General features: G+C 46.6%; 1 protein-coding gene across 4 annotated transcripts; it reads left to right on the plus strand.

Moving 5' to 3' along the window:
* Nucleotides 1–370: 370 nt before the first annotated feature.
* Nucleotides 371–3,538, plus strand: LOC136504661 (heavy metal-associated isoprenylated plant protein 33-like). 4 transcript variants are annotated; one of them, XM_066499621.1, is made up of 4 exons: nt 371–503; nt 891–992; nt 1,183–1,258; nt 1,469–3,538. In XM_066499621.1, exons 2-4 carry the CDS (start codon nt 957–959, stop codon nt 2,983–2,985), a joined length of 1,629 nt encoding a protein of 542 aa, XP_066355718.1. In that variant the 5' UTR covers nt 371–503; nt 891–956; the 3' UTR covers nt 2,986–3,538. The 4 variants fall into 4 exon arrangements, with proteins under 4 accessions (XP_066355718.1, XP_066355720.1, XP_066355719.1 ...); XM_066499623.1 differs by having other exon boundaries at nt 891–986; XM_066499622.1 differs by having other exon boundaries at nt 379–503; nt 934–992.
* The last annotated feature ends 14,125 nt before the right edge of the window (nt 3,539–17,663 follow it).

Below are 17,663 nucleotides of genomic sequence, written 5' to 3' on the forward strand. Positions count from 1 at the left end.
CAGCAGCTAGGAATTCGAGGAGGAGGAGGACGGCCGGGAGACAAGGCTCACATGGCGTCTGCCTGCCCCTGCCTGATTCAGTGCTGCTGCCTCTGCTCACCGGGGCCCCCGCTCATGCAGCACAACATCGGTGATCGGTCTCTCACCGTAGACTCTACTACTACTACTAGTATGTAGTATAACGACATCTCGAAGTGTATTCTCTACTGGAGTATAATACGTACTCCTACCTGAGCAGTACTGGGAGTATCTCAGTATGTACCTCACTCACATGCATGCTCAGTCAGGCTCGCTCCACAACACACCTCTCCCGTTCTCTCCCTGTACTTGCTGACAAGGCCACTCTATTTAAATTCCCTCCGGCCTCTTTCGCTGCCCCGTCTTTTGCACAAGCACCAACCAACCATTATTCACAAGCTGCCGCTGAAGAAGCAGAGCTAGCAAAGGCTTCCTTCCAAAGGCAGGCGATCCATCTCTCGCTCTCTCAAGCAAATAAAAGCTTGGTAAGCACCATCCATGTGCTTAGCTTTGTTGTAGATAGAGTTGAATTGAGTTGGAGGCGAAAGCGAGTCTCTTCTTCCTCCTGTCTTTCTTCTTCCTCCTTTGGACCACACCGCAGGCAGGCGCTTCATGAGCCTTGCTCATGGCTCTCTAACGACAAGGATCTGTTTCTTCTCTCTCTATATTCATTCTTCTCTGAGTGTGAGTGTGTGTGAAGGGACAGTATTTTATTGCAAAGCCATAAGTCCTCTTCTTCCTCTCTCTCTCTCACACACACAAACGCACACTGAATGAGAGCTGTCTTCTCAGAGACGCATGGGAAACGTTTCCTGGATGCTGCTGTTCTTGTTCTTGTTCCTCTCTCCCTGATTCGAGTGTTTCCAAACCAGATATGAAGCCTCTTGTTGTGCGTTTGCTGTTTGCTGGCTGCAGCATCTGAGGTGGCCAACTCAAAGATGAGCAAGGAGGACGTGCTCAAGGTGCAGGTAAGAGTGAGTTTGCTCTGCTTTGCTTCTTGCCGACTCAACTACCACACGCACACTGGAACACATCTTCCATGTTCATGTCGTTTCTTGTGTCTGCTGCGATTTTCATCACACACACACTGTTTGCGTGTCATGTCTCCTGCTGTTCAGTTCTCTGAACATTCTGTTTTCCTTCTGTTGGTTGGTTGGTTCCCAGACGTGCGTGCTGAAAGTGAATATTCACTGCGATGGGTGCGAGAAGAAGGTCAAGAAGATCCTCCACAAGATTGATGGTAACGAAGAAACATTTTTCTAAGCCAAATTGCTTCATTTCTTTTGTTTCCTGTTCTGTTCCCTTGTGCAGTTGTGCTCGCTGCTCGCCAGTGTCTGTTCAGCTTTGCTGCATGCTTTGTTCTTGTTCTATTCTAAAAAAAAGCTCATTTTTTCCCCTAGTATCTCTTAAGTAGAGTAAGAGAAATGAAAAGTGCTGGGCTGATCTGCAGGTGTGTACCAGAGCAGCATAGATGCGGAGCAGGGGAAGGTGACGGTATCCGGCCTCATGGATCCGGCCACCGTCATCAAGAAGCTAAACAAGGCCGGCAAGCCGGCGCAGCTGTGGGGCGCCAAGCCTGGCGTGGTGAGCCAGCTCCAGAAGCTGCAGCTTGGCGGCGGCGGCGGTGGCGGTGGCGGTGGCAAGGACAAGCAGCCCAAGGACGGCGGCGGCGGCGGCGGCGGTGGCAAGGGCCAGCACCAGCAGCCCAAGGGTGGCGGCGGCGGCAAGGGCCAGCAGCCCAAGGGTGGTGGCGGTGGTGCGGGCGGGAAAGACGCGAAGATGATGCTGCCGCAGCCGACGCCACAGCAGATGCAGCAGCTGATGCAGATGAAGGGCATGAAGCTGCCTCCCGAGTTCCTCATGGGCATGGGCGGCGGCAAGATGCCGCCGTTCCCGGCGGCCGCGCCCGCGCCTCCGCCGCCGCCGCCGGCCAAGGACAACAACGCCGTCAAGTTCAGCTACCCCGAGGAGGACGAGTTCGGGGACGACGGCAGCGAGTTCGACGACGAGTTCGATGACTTCGACGACGAGTACGATTTCGAGGACGACGGCTTCGACGACGACGACCTGTACGGCGACCCCAAGATGACGATGAAGCCCGTGGCCATGCCGCCGGCCGCCGCCGGGGGCGACAAGAGGGGTGGCAAGAAGGGCGGAGGCGGTGGGAACGAGATCCCCGTGCAGATGAAGGGCAACGCGCACAACGGCGGCGGCGGCAAGAAGGACTCGGGCGGGAAGCAGAACCAGGGAGGCGGGAAGAACGGTGGCGGCTCGCAGGCGCTGCAGAACGGCAAGGGTGGCGGGAACGGGAACCAGCAGGGTCAGCAGGGCAAGAAGGGAGGCGGCGGTGGGCAGCCTGCCGGTGCCGGCGCCCCGATGATGGGCGGCATGGCAATGCCACCGCCGCCGCAGCATCAGCCGCAGCAGCAACCGGGCCCCGGCATGATGATGAGGCCGTCGAACATGATGGGCGGCGTCGGTTTCCCCGGTGGCATGGGGCAGGCCATGGGCCAGATGGGCGGCACGCCGATGGGCCACCACCACCCGCACCACCAGCACATGGGTGGGGGTGGCAATGGCATGCAGATGATGCAGCCTGGCGGTGGCGGCGCCGTCCATGGCATGCCAGCCGGCGGCGGCATGCCTGGAGCTGCTGGGTTCTACCAAGCCGGTGGCAGTGGCATGCCGTCCGGGCCGCCGGAGATGATGCAGGCGACCGGGAACCCCATGGCCCTGGCGCAAGCGCAGCAGCAGCAGTACATGGCGATGATGCAGCAACAGCAGCAGATGAATGGTCACGGCGGCGGGCCCGGCGGGTACCCGGCGATGGGTTATGGGTACGGGTACGGACGGCCGGCGATGCAGTACCCGCCGCCGCCGCCGTACTACTACCACTCGATGCCGCAGCGGCACCCGCACGACAACATGTTCAGCGACGAGAACCCCAACAGCTGCACGGTGATGTGATCATGTCAAAGGTCGCTGCGGCCTGCAAGCTTTTTCTCCTACCTGCCATTCTTCCGGAGGATGGAGAGAGCCACAGAGGTGAGGTCAAAAGGTGATCGATCATGGGTCAGCGTCACCATGGTTGAAACAAGGGCAGTCCCTGGACTGGATCTCAGTATACACGAGACATGACATGAGAAGCTAGTAGCAGCAGTAGCTAGAAAGGGCCCCCTCCTTTTTTTTTTCTTTTTCACTCCACTACTACTAGTATTTTTTTTATCTTTTCTTTTCTAGCTTATTTTTCACCTTTTCTTTCTTTGGACAAAGTGAAGAAAAAAAGCAACTTCCTTGAAGGCGAAGGTCGGTATATTAGTAATTATCAATAGTGGTGGTCATAAGACATGATGATGTGGTTTTTATAGTAGTAGCTCAAGAAGGTGGCTCTCATGGCTTCCCTTCTTGCTCCACAATGTGATATGGTATGGAGGTGGCATGGTAGAAAAACAAGGTTAATCTCAATGTCAATGTGCTTTCGAGTGCCGTGTCTGTCCCTAGTGGAATGGAATGTTAACTCTGGTGTCCTCATCTTTTATGGCTTCCTGCATGCTGATTGTCTAAAACTTAAGTCATCTAAATTTGTCTAAAATTTCGTCATCTAAATTTTAGTTAGATGAAGACTTCACGCGAGACAAACTAGTTAACTAATTTAGAACTCAAACAGATGAGCTAAAAGGACTAATTGTTAGTGAAGCCACGAACTCCAACTAGTGGTAAATAGGAAACGGGGACTGAACTAAAAAGTGCTAAAGTTTGACGAAAAAGTCACTCCTGCCGAACTATATCTTATCCCATTGCAGAGTGCGTGAGAAGATAGTGGAGAGTCAGGTACGTGGGTGAGAGAAGAGTGAGAAATGAGAGCTAAGACTAATAATACAACATCCTTACAATCTATTCTAACTCAGCTAATTTATTACTCCACTCATATTTTACTTAACTTATTTATGGACTACTTGTTTCTCTTGTAAAAATTCTTGGTTCTCGTGTATAAGCGTTGTAAACTTACAGCTCAGCTTCTCTTTTATCTCTCGCTTCTCTTTTCTATCCTCCACTTTAGGATATGTCCACTAACAACCCATTGCTATACTTGCTCGGAGTGGCTCGCTTGAGCGCAGGGTGGCTGAGTGGCTCTTGAGGGAAGATGGCTCGCTTCTCTTTTCTCTAATCCACCTTAGGATATAGTCTACCAACAAACCATTACTATACTTGCTTGGAACGCCTCGTCTGAAAGCAAGATGGCTCACTACTCTTTTCTCTCCTCCACCTTAGGATATAGTCCACCTTGAGGGCAGGACCATTACTATACTTTCTTGGAGTGGCTCGCTTGAAAGCTTAGAGTGGCTCGCTTGAGGGCAGGACCATTATTATACTTTCTTGGATGAGTGGCTTGTTTGAAAGCAGGATGTCTCGCTACTGTTTTCTCTCCTCCACCTCGCTTGAGGGCAGGACCATTACTATACTTTCTTGGAGTGGCTTGCTTGAAAGCTTAGAATGGCTCACTTGAGGGCAGGACCATTACTATACTTTCTTGGAGTGGCTCATTTGAAAGCAGGATGGCTCGCTACTCTTTTCTCTCCTCCATCTTAGGATATAGTCCATCAACAACCTATTACTATGCTTGCTTAGAGTGGCTCACTTGAGGGCAGGACCATTACTATACTTTCTTGTAGTGGCTTGTTTGAAAGCAGGATGGCTCGCTACTCTTTTTCTCTCCTCCACCTTAGGATATAGTCCACCAATTACTATGCTTGCTTAGAGTGGCTCGCTTGAGGGCAGGACCATTACTATACTTTTTTGGAGCGGCTCGCTTGAAAGCTTAGAGTGGCTCGCTTGAGGGCATGAGGCAGGACCATTACTATACTTTCTTGGAGTGGCTTGCTTGAAAGCTTAAAGTGGCTCGCTTGAGGGCAGGAACGTTACTATACTTTCTTGGAGTGGCGCTTGAAAGCATGATGGCTCTCTACTCTTTTCTCTCCTCCACCTTAGGATGTAGTCCATCAACCTATTACTATGCTTGCTTAGAGTGGCTCGCTTGAGGGCAGGACTGTAACACTTCTGGTGTTCCGAGCTTGCTTAGCACTAAGATTTAGACCTAAGAGGATTTACCGAACGATTTTCTCGGATTTTAAAATTTAACTTATGTTTAAAAATGTCATTTTTTCGAATTATATTGAACAACGGGTTAATTAGTTCCTAGATGTTTTATTTCTACGAGTCAGTATGACGTATGGACTAGTGTATGAAATACGTAGTGGTTGGAATTAATTAGGTTTAGGCATATTAAAAATTTCGGCAAAGGCGCTAAAGGTTGTTGGTTCTAGCTAAGTTATTATTCTCTCTAAGCCAGAAAAGAATTGTAGACAATGCCATTTTGGTATTTAAATTCCAACAAAATTGGTTAGGCAATATATCTATGTTTTTGCACAACTGGTTGCGTCGAGATGTGTACTTGAACATGGTGTAGGTTGTGGTTGGTCTGGAAGTCACGATGCTCTCGTAAAATTTCCCAATTACGCTTTGAACATGTTAACCATGTTAGTGGCGCTCTGTCCGTGAACCGGTGTTCTGCGTGGCCAGTCTATCTTGGCGCCTCTCTTTCCTTCTCGCTGGTCATCTTATGGTCGTATGGGTTGCTTCGTTGGGGAAATGGTAGTGTCAACTCTAGGGTAGTGCATGTTGGTTGGAACTTGGCGAGCTAATCGGTGGTTTTTGCGTCTCTTTTAAATTCATTCGGCTCGGCCTGTGGTCCACCGTCGTACGGCTCGGCCTGCGGTCGCCGCGTGCATTGCCGGCCAGCCATCTGGCCGACGTGGTGCTCCGCCCACCGCATGAACCACCTACCAAGCCATGATCGATGCCATCGCATAGCCTGCTGCATCACGACATCGCGCTGCAGTGTGCGCGTGGCCGCACGCGGGCACGCTTTAATGCCCCTGCCGCAGTTCATGCCGTGTTGTCCCTGCCTTTGCCCTACATTTTCTCTCTCACTCTCTCGGTGTCTGTCGCTGTCTACCTCTTTTTCTCTGCTTGCTCCTACGCCGGGCCGCTGTCGCCACGCCTCCTGCCGTCCGTCGCTGGCCCCTCATGAGCGCACGCATGAGACCCACGGCCCCGCGCTGGACCTACTGCTCCATGGCGCTGCCCTCCCTAGCGTCTTCCCCGCCGCTGCGGTCGAGGCCTCTGCACGCCGTCGATTGCGCCATGTCCGCCGGTGCCGACGAGCCGCCCTCGCCAGCCACCGCGCCTCGCAGCACCACCACTGCATAGAGCCAACAAAGCCGCTGCCGCCGCGGCCAGTGGCGCGCGTGGCCGGCATGGCCCGGTCGCCTTCGCCCAAGCTGCGCCCCGCTTGCGGGTGCGCACGGGTCCCTAAGTGCCGTGCCTCCCCTCCGTCGTCACCTTGGGACCTCGCCGACCGGAGTCGCCAGCGACCACCACTGTCGTCAACCACCGGTCGTCACGCCCGCCGCTGCACGTGGCCGCGTCTTTGCGGGCCATGGCGGGGACAACCTTGGCCACACCCGTGCGCGTCCAGGTTTTGCCGCTGCCCCACGCTGTCTCCCCACCACCGACGGGTGCGCAGGTGGCTGGGATTTGGTCGGCTGCGCCCATCCCGTGCCTCCTCTGTTCGTTGAAGATGAAGAGGAGGTGAGAAATTGAAGTAGAGAATTTTTTCAGGGTTCTCAATGTAATTTCCGTGACTTACATGAATAGTGTTAATGTCATGTGGGTGGATTAAGTAAAAGTAAGAGGGCCTCGGTGCAAGTTGGTGTCGCCGCCGCTGGGTTTCCAGCGTGGGCCGGCCTATTTGGCCACTCGCCCTGCGCCTCCACGGTCGCGGCCTGCTCGGCGCCCCGCCTGGGCCTAGTGCCATGTCCCTCTGGGCCTTGGCCGCGTGGGACGCAGCCGACCATGGGCCGCTGCCGCATGCGCACTGGTGGGCCGCCTACCCGGCTGGCTGGGCCTCTTGGCCGCCCAGTGTGGGCCGTGCTGGCCGAAGCCGGCCCAGGTGCCCTTTTCTTTTTCTAGTTTTTGTTTAAAATGGTTGAGACTTGTAAAATTCATAATAAATCAAATAAAAATTGTAAAATGACAAATGCAATTTTGTTGAACTCTACACAGATTGTACTACAGTGTGAACACATAAAATCATATGCTTTAGTGCAAAATAATTTGCCTTAAAAATTAATCTATTGTTGTTGTAATTAATTAAATTAGTTCCTTTAGTCCAAATGCTATGAAATTTTTATGGTAGGTTCATCATATGGTTAGGTGTCCACTGTAATTTTTGCCGCTGCAGAGAAATTAAATTGCTAAGATAGCAAATGAGCCCTAGTTTAAATATATAGTAAATCAAATAAATGAAATAAAGAAACACCTTGGAATTTTATAACTATAGCACTTGTTGGGAAATGACACCTTTCTCGACGATATTGAAATAAAGAAACACCTTTCTTGACTAGTACGTTAGTTATTAGAGCTAGCTTGTTAGTTCGTAGTATGTACTCTGTTTTAAGAGTTGTTGTTGCCTTGTTAATTATCTGTTGCATCAATTGCATCAATGCATATCATATATGTACGATGATGGATCAACAGATTAATTGAAGGGTGATTAGGAATCTGAAGATGGTGTAATGGTATTCTCTCTAGGAGATAATACAATGGGCTTTCTATTCATATGATGGTGGATGATCTGAAGATGCAGATACTAACTTTTTAGTATATATCTTACCCAGACAAGCCCCAGTGTATAACCCCTACTTTTTCTGTACTTTAAATTATATATATATATATATATATCCTATGAGTCTTACTAGTATGACATGATCGTGTAGATTGCTATGCTACAGGACTTTGATAAAAGTCGAGTGATTGCCTGTCACTCGCAAGAGATAGGAAATATATTATTGTTGTTACTATATTATTATCACTTATGATAAAATGGTGAAAGGAAAAATAGAGACCGGGCAGGGATATGATTTGGGTATTGGTGGGTGTAAGAGGTTGTGTCCTGCGGCCAACAGGGCATAGCTTGGTTACACTGTTTCCCTGTCTATGTCGGTTAAGGACTGACCGTTGCATTGGACTCTAGGCAAGTCATAGACTTATTATCCCGAGCACATACTTGGGTATGGGCGTAGGAAAGACTTGTTACTTTCAGGGTGGTTTTTGGATGGAGATCCTAGCACCGCACTGAGTCCGGGACTTAGGGGTGGGGGCTTGGAGTCTAAGTTTGGATGGGGACCTAGACTCCGTGACAGGAGGGTAGTGGGTTGGTCCTGCTTGTGCCTGGGGTACAAGTAGGGCATGTATTTTGGGGTACCCAGCTGGGTACATTGATTCCTAAATCGTCGGGTGATCCGGTACGACTTGTCTACACTCTAGCACTGTAGTAAGAACTGGAAGATGAAAGATGGTTAAATGATTCTGATTGCTTACCACCTGCTTGAAAGTAGCACATGTGCTTACACCGAATGGTTAGCTAATGAACTAATATTGACTGCTAATAAAAATTGAATATAAGGACGCACGCTTAGTAATGCTTACTGTAGATGCAATAAACCCACAAGCCAGATAGCCTTGTATATCCTTGGAGTCTTTTCTTTCCTCCTGTCAGGTAAGTCTTGCTGAGTACAATTGAGTACTCATGGTTTTATTTCCCCCTGTTGCAGGTGACAGGCGGATGCTAAAGCTGACCCTTGTGTGCGGATTCCTCCTTGTGGGCTCAGAGAGGATTCCTTTACGTTGCGATCATAGTTTTATTTATAACTCTCACTAAAAGTATTTATAAATAGAAGTTTTATAATCTGATGTCATAGTTTATATATCAATGCTTCATCATGTCATGAATAGATATTTATTTCCACTGTAATTCTGATCACGTGTTTATATTTCTGCTGTTAAATTAAATTATTCATAACACTGATAACATGATCATATTCCGCTATTATAAACAATGAATATTATACTCTGATATTGCATGGAAAGTGATGTAAGAAATGGTTAATGATGTTGTAAGCTTTATTCTCTCATTTGTGATCCTGATGGAAAAATGTGGATTTTCGGGTTCTCCCTTGGGGTGTGCCCGACGGAACTGCGTAATTTGGTTCCTCCCTTGAGTACTTAGGCCCTGTTTGGTTGAGCTGTGGCTGTGGGAAAAAGCTGCTGTGGGCTGTGAGCTGTGGAAAAGCTGCTGTGGGCTGTGAGCTGTAGAAAAGCTGAAAGTTGTTTGGTTAAACAAGTATAAAATATACCTTTTATCTTTATCTCTCTTGAAACAACTATGAAAGAGCTTTTTATTCCACTAATTTCGAAAAGCAGAAAGCCAAAAGCCAAAAGCAGGATCAAACCAGCTTTCAAAAATGAACTACGGAAAAGCAGCTGCTTCTGAAAAAACACCCTCCAAAAGCAGCCCCTTTGGTTGGGCTTTTGGCTTTTGGGGCCAAAAGCCAAAGCCAAAAGCCCAACCAAACAGGGCCTTAGTGTCTAATGGAAGACAAGTACTTCTGGGAGGCATTAGATTAGGCGGTTGTGTCACAAGGACCATTACTATACTTTCTTGGAGTGGCTTGTTTGAAAGTAGGATGGGACCATTACTATACTTTCTTGGAGTGGCTTGTTTGAAAGCAGGATGGTTCGCTACTCTTTTTCTCTCCTTTACCTTAAGATATAGTCCAACAATTACTATGCTTGCTTAGAGTGGCTCACTTGAGGGCAGGACAATTACTGTACTTAGAGTGGCTCGTTTGAAAGCAGGATGGCTACTCTTTTTCTCTCCTCCACCTTAGGACATAGTCCACCAACAACCTATTACTATGCTTGCTTACAGTGGCTTGCTCGAGGGCAGGACCATTACTATACTTTCTTGGAGTGGCTCGTTTGAAAGCAGGATGGCTACTCTTTTTCTCTCCTCCACCTTAGGATATATTCCACCAACAACCTATTACTATGCTTGCTTAGAGTGGCTCGCTTGAGGGCAGGACCATTACTATACACTACTACAGAAGTTAACTGTAGGGGCGGCTCTAGAGCCTCTGTAGGGGGCGGCTGTGCCAGCCGCCCTTCCTAGGGTGTTCCTACAGAGGGTGCCTCTGTAGGGGTGGTTTCCTGACCGCCCCTGCAGTGCCCTCTGTAGGGGCGGCTGGTGTTTTCAGCCGCCCCTACAGTGCCCTCTGTAGGGGTGGCTGGTAATATCAGCCGCCCCTGTAGTGGACTTCTGTAAGGGCGGCTGTATCACCAGCCGCCCCTGCTGTGTGTATTTGTAAGGGCGGTTCAATCAAGAACCGCCCTTACAGTGGATTTTCTAGAAAAAAAATAAATAATTCAAATTCAAATTCAAATCTGACCACATCTGCAGACTTGTAAATAGAGGAAACAGAGCTGTCCCTTGAAACAACCAATGGATCTCTGGAATGGAACTAACTAATCAATAAGATAAATCCCAGAACAATGCAGAGTCAGCTGGCAATATGGCAGCAATGGAGGTATTCAGAACATTGACAATATCATTATTCAGGTGCATAGAACAATATCCACCATTAGTTTGAAGAGGAAAAAAAATCCATTCAGCATAGAAGCCTAGGTATGGTACAGCACGAATAAGAAACAGTGAGGGTCGATATAAATGGTCTTGTTGCAACATAAAATTTCATCCAAGAGAAAGGTCAAGTGATGTCACGGATTGAAGCTGATCATTATGAGAAGAAGCTCGCAGGTAGACGCCAGGAGATACCAAAAAAATATTGACAAATGGAATTATGCACTATGTATATATGATGCATTAAGCCACATGCTGAGGATGTCTTCACCTGAGAATGCCTTCAGCTCATTATGCTGAAACTGATCTTGCATGGTTGCTGAGGTCCTGCAAGAAGGAAAAAAAGAAAAGTGGCCTGCTATGATTATAGAGTGCATAGATAAGAGAGAGGTCAGAATAACAGTTGAAAGGCAGGAAAGTCCAATCTAAAAAATGAACACCAACCTGAGTTGTGTAAAAAAGGCTACAACGATGAAACACTTGTCCTGTCTGAGAATCCAAAAGGACCCTGCAAGAGGGTAGGAGAAAAAAACAGATTAACAAATTAGGAAACTTGTATTGGAACAGGCATATAGGTCAGATTACTAAGAAAGTAAAATGCATGTATTGGTAGATGCAAAGAACAATAGGCACTTCCTTCTTCCAGTCCCCTAAAAAAATTGGCTCCTATTGAATCCCAGTCCTTAACCGATGACACAATGTAATTCAATGCACTTCTTCTGAAACAAAAGAGTGAATCCGAATCCTGAAAGGAACCTATAATGTAGAAGTGAAATATGTCAGTTTGCTTTAGTTTGTCTGGGGGACCAAGATGGAAGGATCAGGCATCGCAATAGCTAAAAAAGCAACGCAAGCTTGTAGTATTGGATGGGCACATAAACAATCGTAATAATGTAAGCCTGGCAGGGGGAGCACTGCATTGAGCCTAAGAAACAGAACATAGTACAAAGGAAAGAACTGAATAAAATTACCAAAAAATGATATAGTATAAGAGTTAGAACCTGCACAAAATAAGTTGAGCTTGAAATATGTAAAAGTAAAAAATATACTAAAGAAAGGCCTTGCTATAATAATCGAGAAAGGAGGCAGCTACATGTGTACTGATTTATTGTGGTCCCCTATACTTTAGAAGGAAGCATGCTAATATGGGTTCATAGGCTATTTTAAATCTCGGATGAGCACTTTCTTAAGAGATTGCTATTTGATAAGGTGTTCTAAATATATAGTGTCTTATAGGTATGCATACTTAGTACTTGCACAGTACCCCCATGCACCAACACCAATCCCTTATCCACCTCCGGTAACAAATCTAGCAAACTAAACACTTTATGAAGCACAAATAGAGTAGGGGAAGTGCCATGACCATCCATACCTGGTGGTTGGGTTCCTGTGCAGTGCAGGCGCCGCCTCAGCCGCCGCGGAACCCCGGGTGGAGGGGTGACATACTGCCAGAGCCGGCCGCCGAGCTGAGCCGCCGCCGGAGAGAAAGACATCATGCGTAGCCGGGGTCATGGAGCACAGGCACCTAGGGTTTCATTGAGGAGAGGAGGAGATGCGGAACGGCCGGAGGAGGCCGCGCCGGGAGGCATCCGGGATGGCGGCAAATGCTGGGGCCCGCTCTTGCCGCGCAGTGACCGGGGACGTCCACCGCCGGGGCTAACACGCGGCGCTGCAGCGCAGCCCGGGGGGCGCCGTCGTGCCGCCAGCGCCTTGCGCGGTGTACCAGCGGCGCTGGGCCCCGTCTGCACGGCGCCACGTCTAGAGAGATAGGGAGAGGGAGAGGGAGAGGGAGAGGAAGGCAACGCAGGGGCGAAGGCGGCGGCGGCGGCGTTTCTGCGTGAGGAGAAGCGTCGAGCTCGGGAGAGGAGGAGACGAGATATTTTGAGAAGAATCAGGAAGGAGAAGCTGAAGCTGGGTATATATTTGCTTCACTGGATTCGGACGCGAAGCCGGAGGAAGCAGAGAGAAGGAGAGGAGAAGCTATAGAGAAGAAGGAGAATCGAGGAGAATCTGATTCTAGCAAAATCCGAAAAACCCAATCCCAGACACTCGTTACGAGGATCGGACGGAGAGAACAGAATCCGGATACCTCAGAGGCACTGTATGGGCGGCTGAGGTTATAAGCCGCCCCTACAGTTGAATTTTTTTTTCAAAATTCTGAATCAAAATGAATTATTCACATGTAAATAATAAATAATACAATACAAAATTTTATAATTATTTTTTATAGATATATTTACATATACAATAACTAAAACAACTACAACAGTTTAAAATTGCAAAATTGAACCTTTAAAAATGGGGAAAAAAATTAAATTTAAAAAAATTAAAATCAAAACTACTAAAATAATTTTGAGACACCAAATGATCTCAAATGAAAATTTGATAAACATCAAAGTTGTAGAGGTCATGAAGATCTACAACTTTTATTTTGGTCATCTTGTCATTTGACAAAATTTGAACCTTTCAAATTTGAAATTTTAAAAAATGACAAGTTCGAACCAAAATTTGAGACCCAAAATGATTTCAACATAAAAAGTGATGAATACCAAAGTTGTTCAACTCATTAATATCTACAACTTTTATTTTAGTCATCTTATCATTTGACAAAATTTGAACCTTTCAAATTTGAAATTTTGAAAAACGACAAGTTCGAACCAAAATTTAAGACCCAAATTGATTTCAACATAAAAAGTGACGAATATCAAAGTTGTTCAACTCATGAATATCTGCAACTTTTATTTTGGTCATTTCTTCATTTGATAAATTCTTAGCACACATTATTCACTAATCTTACACATGTCTCATATAGTTTATAAAACCTTACGAGAGATGTGTCACATTTATGAACAATGTCATTACCACTTTGTCATAGAAGAAATGACCAATACAAAAGTTGTGGATCTTGATGAGTTATTCAACTTTGGTATTTATCACTTTTTCAGCTAAAATCATTTGGGGTACCAAAATCTTGTCTGAAGTTGCATTTTTTTGAAATTCAAAATTTAAATTGCTCAAACTTTTCATATGTATATATTGACAAAACCAACAAAATAAATTGATAGAGAATAATTTTAGAAAATTTTAGGAAAAAAAATCATCAGATTTGGAGTTAGAACGAGGAAGAAAAACTAGTTACAAAGTTGATCCACAGATTAAAAAAAATCACACTGTTCACTATGATCATATAAGGATCATCTAAAACAGTGTGATTTCTCTTTTTAATCTGTGGGTAAACTTTGTAACTAATTGTTCTCCCTCATACTAACTCCAAATATGATGGTTTTTTTTCTAAAAATTTCTAAAATCATGCTTCAGCATTTAAGTTTGATCAAACTTGGATGTGACAATGTTTTACATATTTTAAAATTTAAAATTTGACAAGTTCAAACCAAATTTTCAAACCCTAAATGATTTCAGATGTAAAAGTGATGAATACAAAAGTTGTTCAACTCATCAAGATCTACAACTTTTATTTTGGTTATCTTATCATTTGATTAAATTTGAACCTTTCAAATTTTAAAATTTGAAAAAAGACAAATGGGCACTGCAGAGGCGGCTGGTGATTGAGCTGCCTCTACAGATCAACCCCAACTGTAGGGGCGGCTAGGTTGATGGGGCCCGAGGACGCCCACTGTAGGGGCGCCCCCAACCCCGGTCGCCCCTACAGTAAAAATGCCCCCGTTCCTAGTGTGAGAATCTGACGCAGCGATACTTATTGGAGTGGCTCGTTTTGAAATTAGGATGGCTCTACTCTTCTCTTTCCTCCACCTACTATGCGTGCTTAGAGTGGCTCGCTCGAGGGCAGGATTAGCTGTGATCCATTGTTCATGCAAACATGTCTGGTAACAAATTGTTCATGTAAACATGCCTAGTAACAAACATAATCACCGCGTCTCCTCCTTTGTGCAAGGCGATTGATTGTTTGAGCAGAAAAAAATGTGGCGAAAAGAACGAACGATTTTTTTTATATATAAAAAAACAGGAACGAACAATGGTGGCGATGATGATAATTGCGGCCGCAATGGAGGGGGGAGCAATCATGATGATGGATGGATGGTTATGGTGGTGTGGAGCCGGAGGAGCAGGTGGGTCCACGTGATTGAAGTGTGGGTGCTGCAGTGGCAAACGCAGCCGGCTGCCGCAGTTTGATTTGGCCGTGCACTGTGCTAGTAGTATGCGGGTAGTATGGGCCATGGCTGGCCTTGCTTTTCCCTGCCTGCGTCCATGCACCTGCACAAAGCGCCACCTCATCAGTCGTCAGTACTGAATGAATTTCATAGTAATACTAATTTCACATTGATAATTGACGGGAAGTTCTAACTACCCCCGGTAAAAAAAACTTTTTATTGTACCAAAAGAGCACAAACAAACCCACACTCACATGCACAGCACACCCCTGACCTACAGAGTGCAGATAGAGTCTCGACTTGCGCAGTATCTTAGTACTAATTAGTGACAGGTTAAACATGACTTTTAGCAGGATGTATTGGAAAAATAGTCCATTTTAAGATTAAAACCAGAGCATAAATCATGATGATTTAAATACTAGCATATGCAGGCCTAGCATACTAGTTAGATTAAACGACATGACATGACAAACAGTAACATGGTCAAAACACATCAAAAACAGTTACAGTCCGTTTAGATGTAGATATTCAAAGCTCAGAATTGGCAGTGGCATTGGCTATCTCCAAACACAGCTGTTTGGATGGTTTGGAATTTGAAATTGGTATTCATCTTCAATGCCAATCGGTATTCACCAAGCCTGGGCTTCCCCATCTCCAATAGAGAGCTCTCCCCCTCTATATTGGGTGGAATTCCCCTCATCCGTCCATCCTCGACACCCTGTCCGCGAGCGGGCGAGCAGCGTCGCGAGCACGCGTGAGGCAGGTGGCGGCGTGACCATTCGAGCTCCTCCCCGAGGCCGGTGAGCTCCTCTTCCTCTTCCCCGAGGCCGGTGAGCTCCTCTCCCTCTTCCCCGAGGCCGGCGAGCTCCTCTCCCTCTTCCTCGAGGCCAGCGCGTGACTCCTCCATGGCTGCCGAGATTTGTTCGCCATGCCTGGCATCGCGGCCGGCGCCATTGTCCTCGCCGGCATCGAGCCCTGTAGTGAACTACGAGGGACCGCCCCCCAGCCGGACAGCATAGCCCTGAGGCCCGAGCGGCGGAGGTCTCCCACCGGCCACCGATCGCCCGTCCCATCCCCGCCGCCTCACCGAGCAGCAAGCGGCACCCCGCCGCCCCGCGGCCTTGAGTGGCCACGCTCTGCCAGAGCACCGCTTTCCGATCTACGTGGTGCGAGCTTGGACAAGACGGGTGGGTAGGCGGCGGCGCGAGATCGGACGAGGCAGGGCGAGGTGGACGCGCTGTCGATTTCCAATTTCACAGAATGGACATCCAAACATGATTTGGTATTTGCCCTGTCACCGGATTCCTAATAGCAATTTCATCTACATCCAAACATGCTATTTGGTATTGTAGTCCATTTCCAAAGCTAGTCTGATTTGGTACTGGTACTCAATTCAATTCCAGACATCCAATATCTACATCCAAACAGACCCTTATAGTAATTGATTGGATCAAGTTACGTGTACCTTTTCGGATCCGACTATTGACGAAACCGGTGATGGTGACGGAAAATAGTCGACTAGCGGTGGAGGAATGTTGTTGTTGATGATGCGACGAACTAGCGGTGGAGAATTGTTGCCGTTGATCATGTCATGAATCTGCTGGTGGCGAGGAATGTTGCCATTGATGATGTGACGAATCTGCTGGCGGCGAGGAATGTTGTTGTTGATGATGTGATGAACTAGCGGTGGAGAAATGTTGTCGTGTAGCACCCGGTTTTAAGAACAAAACCAGATACGCACCATATATGAGCCTAGGAAGTCAAATCTCACATACAGCTACAAATAAGAAGTAATATAAAAAGACAATGCTTAATATAACATACATAGTATAAAGGATATAACCTTAAACAGCAAACAGCGGCAAGACAACTCCGATCTTCAGGTGAAGACTCCATCTCCACAGGGACAACTGACTGGTTGATCACAAGCCTAATTCCTCCAAACTCTAGCAATCTGGTACCCAACCGGGAATTTTATCCAAATATTTAAAAAGTAAAGCATGTGTAAGTACATGTCATACTCAACAAAATATAACATGGAGTTCACGAGGCTCAAAAGGTTGATACTGGTTTACTGCGGTTAGCTTCTAATGAGTCATGATTTTAGCAATTGAGTAGCAACAAGTTTATTCACAAGCCCACATAAACACATGATCAGGTAAACATGAATAATGAATAGCATAAACAGTAATCATTAGTGAGCATCTGTATCATCAGTATCATTAATGTTCATCATCTATTCCGTAAGGGTTTCAAGGCCTCTCATGACCATGAGCACGGCTGTTATAACAGCTTTACACTCTGCAGAGGTTGTACACTTTCACTGTGAGTCGTGATTTACCCTTTCGCCCAAGGTGATCAGCCTCTTGACCCACTACCTAGGAAGGTCGGTAGGGTTCACTATGAAACCTTTCAATGGTTTGTCTAACAAGTTAGGGCAACTAGGTTTCCCCATCAACAAGCATGAACTCCCCTCCAAGGAGTGACTGACAAAAGGTCAAGAAACCAAAATGCACTCAACCTGGCAGGCAAAGGTCATACCTATCGGAGCCCCTCTTGCGCCATAAAGGTAACCACTAACAAGCTAGAAAAGATCCTCATACTTGAGTAAAGCCAGAGCCATGTGACCTGTAACACCTCTGGTGTTATGAGCTCGCTAAGCACCGAGATTATGGCCTGAGAGATAGATCTAATAATATAGTGAGTTCATTTACTTAGCGTAAAGAGGTGGTGATGAAAATTCCTAAAAAAAGAATAGAATGAGTTTTGTTAATTGTTAGCATGAAAACAATTTCTATGAATAACTACCAATTATAACTGGAGTATAGTGTGGAAATAAAGATTTGAGGGCAAGTTACGTAGCTGGGCATGCAATTTTAAATCTTGTAGAATAATAATGTCAGCTAGTATTTTTGGGAAGCTCAGAAATCAAATTAAAATTAAATCCACTCTTCACAGTTAAGTTGGTAAACAAA

Source organism: Miscanthus floridulus, chromosome 14, assembly GCF_019320115.1.
Source record: "Miscanthus floridulus cultivar M001 chromosome 14, ASM1932011v1, whole genome shotgun sequence".
NCBI classification, from domain to species: Eukaryota; Viridiplantae; Streptophyta; class Magnoliopsida; order Poales; family Poaceae; genus Miscanthus; species Miscanthus floridulus.